Source organism: Eschrichtius robustus, chromosome 12, assembly GCF_028021215.1.
Source record: "Eschrichtius robustus isolate mEscRob2 chromosome 12, mEscRob2.pri, whole genome shotgun sequence".
NCBI classification, from domain to species: domain Eukaryota; kingdom Metazoa; phylum Chordata; class Mammalia; order Artiodactyla; family Eschrichtiidae; genus Eschrichtius; species Eschrichtius robustus.
The window spans coordinates 86,141,560-86,146,340 of NC_090835.1; the positions used below are offsets into that span (position 1 = coordinate 86,141,560).

General features: G+C 37.8%; 1 protein-coding gene across 1 annotated transcript; it reads left to right on the forward strand.

Annotated features, from left to right (window-relative positions):
* Window positions 1-3,279: 3,279 nt before the first annotated feature.
* On the forward strand, window positions 3,280-4,242 carry LOC137773683 (olfactory receptor 10C1-like). The gene has a single exon (XM_068558542.1). The coding sequence runs from the start codon at window positions 3,280-3,282 to the stop codon at window positions 4,240-4,242; it is 963 nt and encodes a 320-aa protein (XP_068414643.1).
* The last annotated feature ends 539 nt before the right edge of the window (window positions 4,243-4,781 follow it).

The window sequence follows — 4,781 nt, forward strand, 5'->3', positions numbered from 1 at the left end:
TACTTTAATATAAGTGCAAATGCGTTATATAGACTACCTGATACTGTGAGCAAATTTTTCAACAGTCATATACATTGAGGGTCCCTGTAATCGTGCAGAGTTCTTATTTCATATGTAACAGAATTTTGGATCAGTCCACTTGTTTCCATCCTTAACTTTTAAGAACTATTGCATAGCTCGGTGGAAATCCAAATCAGTAGATTAAATGATTCATAATATACAACTATTTTTCTCAGGACATAACATTCACATGGCATTTTTATGTTTATATGTATATATGTATGTATGTGTTTTTTGCTTTTTCTCTTTCCATCATGGCAGATAAATAGAAAAACATGAAATGGAAATGAAGAGAATGAATAGGAGAAATGATTGGGGATTGTGATTTAAAATTCGGCAAGAGAGGGTATATGCAAAAGTAAATTTATTATGAGAGTATGCAAGTTTACAGGCACTGCTAGCTAAATACTTGAGTACGTAACCACTTTTCTAAGTGATTTTATAGGAATTAACTCACTTAATCTTCATAGCAACCCCATTCGGGAGGTACTACTATCACCTCCTTTTATAAGTGGGAAAACTGAGGAACAGATATTTAAGGGAATGTTAGCTGTGACTGAGTGTTAGATGACTGTACTAGGATTTGGACCCAGAGACACTATCTCCAGAATACTCATTACTATGCTATTTAGTATGGATTTAAATACGTGTGTTTCTGTCTGTGAGTGTACAGGTATATGTGTATACCCAACACTGTACATTTTTGTACATATGATTTTGTGAATGCACCTAATACTTTTGTCTGTTCATAACAATTTGGAACCTCAAAAAGCATACTTTTTTAATACATACTGGCATCAAATATTAATGTGGAATAAACAGTGATGTATTATAAGCGAATGTAGCATAAGCATGATCTCAGGTTATGCTAATGAACAGACAGAATCCAGAAGAATAAAGTAAAACCTCCTCATTCTTCTGCCCTTTTCATGACAAACATTGTTTAGAATTTTGATTGATGACATTTTAAAAGAAAAATGTAAACTGTAGTACATCCACAAAAAGAACAAGGAATACTTTTTTTCAGGAATTGATAGTAATTATCAGATTGAGAGAAAAATAACTGTCACATTTGAGATATTTGAGGGAGATGAGATTTATCATAATTAACTTCAGAAAATAGAATATGCACCAATGGGCAGAATATATAGGCAGCCAGAGTAAAGCTTAGCATTCAAACTTTTTATATTACATAAGAGCTTATTCATTGTTAAGGGTAGTGGATATAATGGTATAAGTAAAATTCTTCATTCTATGTCTGTGTCTGAGGCTACACTCAGGAAGAAATGAACAATTAATTGTCCTTGGAGTAGTGTAAGTGCTCAAATAGCAGTTATAGAGTGTTGGGAACACAGAGTGGAAGGGGCATGTAACTAACTAGTATGGGGGCGAGGGAGAAGGGGAGTTGGGAAGAAGATTCTGGAGAGGAGATGAAGCTATGCTGGAATTGAACATAGGCTGTTCAGTAGATGGAGAAATAGGGGAGCAAATGTCAAGCCCCCGGGGGGAAATGAGCACAAAAAAATAAAAATATTCAAGACATGTACTACAAGATGCAAGTACTTTGCTATGACTACAATATGGGGTCCATTTGGATAAGGGATGAGATAGATGTCTCTATCGAAAATCAGTGACTTGATTCATAGATATTCATGAATTATATTAATAAATTTGAATTTTAACTTGAAGTAATGGTAATTTTCATTTAGCAAAGAACATTCTGGTGGAGAAGAGATGGCAGATGAGAAATATTAAATATACAGAAATTTGCTGGAATGATGGAATTATCTCAGCATCACAATATAGATAAAAATATGAATGGCTGTGATACAGTCTTCCCCTTCTTGTCATTCACATCTCAGCTCACGCTTCTCATTGACAAAAACCCTCCTTGAACAGTATAGAGGTTCCTTAAAAAACTAACAATAGAACTACTATACGATCCAGCAATCCCACTACTGGGCATATACCCTGAGAAAACCATAATTCAAAAAGAGTCATGTACCACAATGTTCATTGCAGCTCTATTTACAATAGCCAGGACATAGAAGCAACCTAAGTGTCCATCAACAGATGAATGGATAAAGAAGATGTGGCACATATATACAATGGACTATTACTCAGCCATAAAAAGAAACGAATTGAGTTATTTGTAGTGAGGTGGATGGACCTAGAGTCTGTCATACAGAGTGAAGTGAGTCAGAAAGAGAAAAACAAACACCGTATGCTAACACATATACATGGAATCTAAGAAAAAAAAAATGGTCATGAAGAACCTAGGGGCAAGACAGGAATAAAGACACAGACCTACTAGAGAATGGACTTGAGGATATGGGGAGGGGGAAGGGTAAGCTGTGACAAAGTGAGAGAGTGGCATGGACATATATACACTACCAAACGTAAAATAGATAGCTAGTGGGAAGCAGCCGCATAACACAGGGAGATCAGCTCGGTGCTTTGTGACCTCCTAGAGGGGTGGGATAGGGAGGGTGGGAGGGAGGGAGACGCAACAGGGAAGAGATATGGGAACATATGTATAACTGATTCACTTTGTTATAAAGCAGAAACTAACACACCATTGTAAAACAATTATACTCCAATAAAGATGTTAAAAAAACCCCAAAAAACCCTCCTTGAACACTCAATCTATACTGATCAGTTGCCGAGACATACTTGGGTTTTAATTCTCTACATGGCAGCAATTATTTATTTATTAAATGGTCATCTAATTTTTGCTTTCCTTAACTAAATAAGTTCTATTTGAGAAATAGTGTTTTTTTTTCATTGTTGAATCCACGACGTACAACAGTAACTGCAAAATACTCTGTGTTCAATAAATACTTGTTGAATGAATGAGTAAAGAAAGCAAGTCAGTGACAAAAGAAAAAGAAAGAAATGAGTAAGAGAGGACCTTTATGTGGTAGTATTTAACAACTGATTAAAGGAAGGGATGAGAGAGAATTGTGCTGACATTTTTTTTTTCCATTTTATGCCTGCTGACTAAGTATACGTTGGATAAATCAACTGGGATAGTGAACACAGAATAGGATTTGATTTGAAAACGTACAGGGATGAGTATAATTTCTTAAATTTCTGATTTTTAGAATTGCTGGTGAGAAATTTCTCTCTCTGACTCAGTAGAGCTTACTAAGAGTAATATAAAGATTTATATTTCTATCTGAAAGAATCTGATGACTTTGCCTTTCTTTTTTTCAGGTCATGAGCCTCAATTGTTCCTTGTGGCAGGACAACAGCGTGTCTGTGAAACACTTTGCATTTGCCAAATTCTCTGAGGTCACCGAACAGTGTTTCCTTTTATTTACCCTCATCCTACTCATGTTCTCAGCATCACTGACAGGCAATGCTCTCATAGCCCTTGCCATCTGGACCAACCCGGTCCTCCATACCCCCATGTACTTCTTCCTGGCCAACTTGTCTCTTTTGGAGATTGGCTACACTTGCTCTGTCATACCCAAGATGCTGCAGAGCCTTGTGAGTGAGGTCCAAGGAGTCTCCCAGAAGGGTTGCGCTACACAGATGTTTTTCTTTACATTATTTGGTATCAGTGAGTGCTGTCTTTTGGCAGCCATGGCTTTGGACCGTTATGTGGCCATATGCTCCCCACTTCACTATGCAACACGAATGAGTCGTGGAGTGTGTGTCCATTTGGCAATGGTTTCTTGGGGAGTGGGATGCATTGTAGGCTTGGGCCAGACCAACTATATTTTCTCTTTGAACTTCTGTGGCCCCTGTGAAATAGACCACTTCTTCTGTGACCTCCCCCCTATCCTGGCACTAGCCTGTGGGGATACATCCCATAATGAGGCTGCAGTCTTTGCTGTGGCCATCCTTTGCATTTCCAGCCCATTTTTATTAATCATTGCTTCTTACAGCAGAATTCTAGCTGCTGTGCTGATCATGCCCTCCCCTGAAGGCCGCCAAAAAGCTCTTTCCACCTGCTCTTCCCACCTATTTGTAGTAACACTCTTCTATGGCTCAGGATCTGTCACCTACTTAATGCCCAAGGCTAGCCATTCACCAGGGATGGATAAACTCCTGGCCCTCTTCTATACAGTGGTGACTCCCATGCTCAATCCTATCATCTATAGTTTACGGAACAACGAAGTCAAGGCAGCTCTTTGGAGAACTCTGGGTAAGAAAAAAGTTTTGACTCATGGGTAGATTCCAGAGAATCAGACAAATCTTCTCTTTGAAAAAGATGCACACACAACCTAAGAGTAAAGAAAGAAAGAAAGAAACAAACAAAAGACTGCACTCGTCAACCTGTTTTGTAAGGACCTCCTTTAGTAACAGTGATTGCAATTTTGGAGACACCTTTGTACTCACTGTTCTCACTGCCAAATTTTGGAAGGAAGTTGGCTAACAAATAATTTAACCAACAATAGACAGGCTTTTCCAAAATATTTCAGTTTAGGCTAAAGTACAGTCTTAGAGTATAAATTGCCATATTGTAACTCAGAAGCTTGGCTAATTCTCACTCTATACTCCTAGGCATTTTCTAGTCCTTGAGGGGCCCATCTGACTTCTGCCCTGGTCACTGGGGTAGTGCTCCCACATATGTCTGTCCCACATTACTCTTAAATACCTAAAAACTCTGTGGTGTGTATAATTTACTCCCATAAAAATGTTTTAAAATTCTTCCACTTTAATTATGATATAGACACTATACAGAGTTAAATAATTATTTTTGAGTAGTGTGT

Excerpts from the sequence above, each read along its gene's own strand:
- LOC137773683 (XM_068558542.1), top strand. The coding sequence starts at position 3,280 with ATGAGCCTCAATTGTTCCTTGTGGCAGGACAACAGCGTGTCTGTGAAA.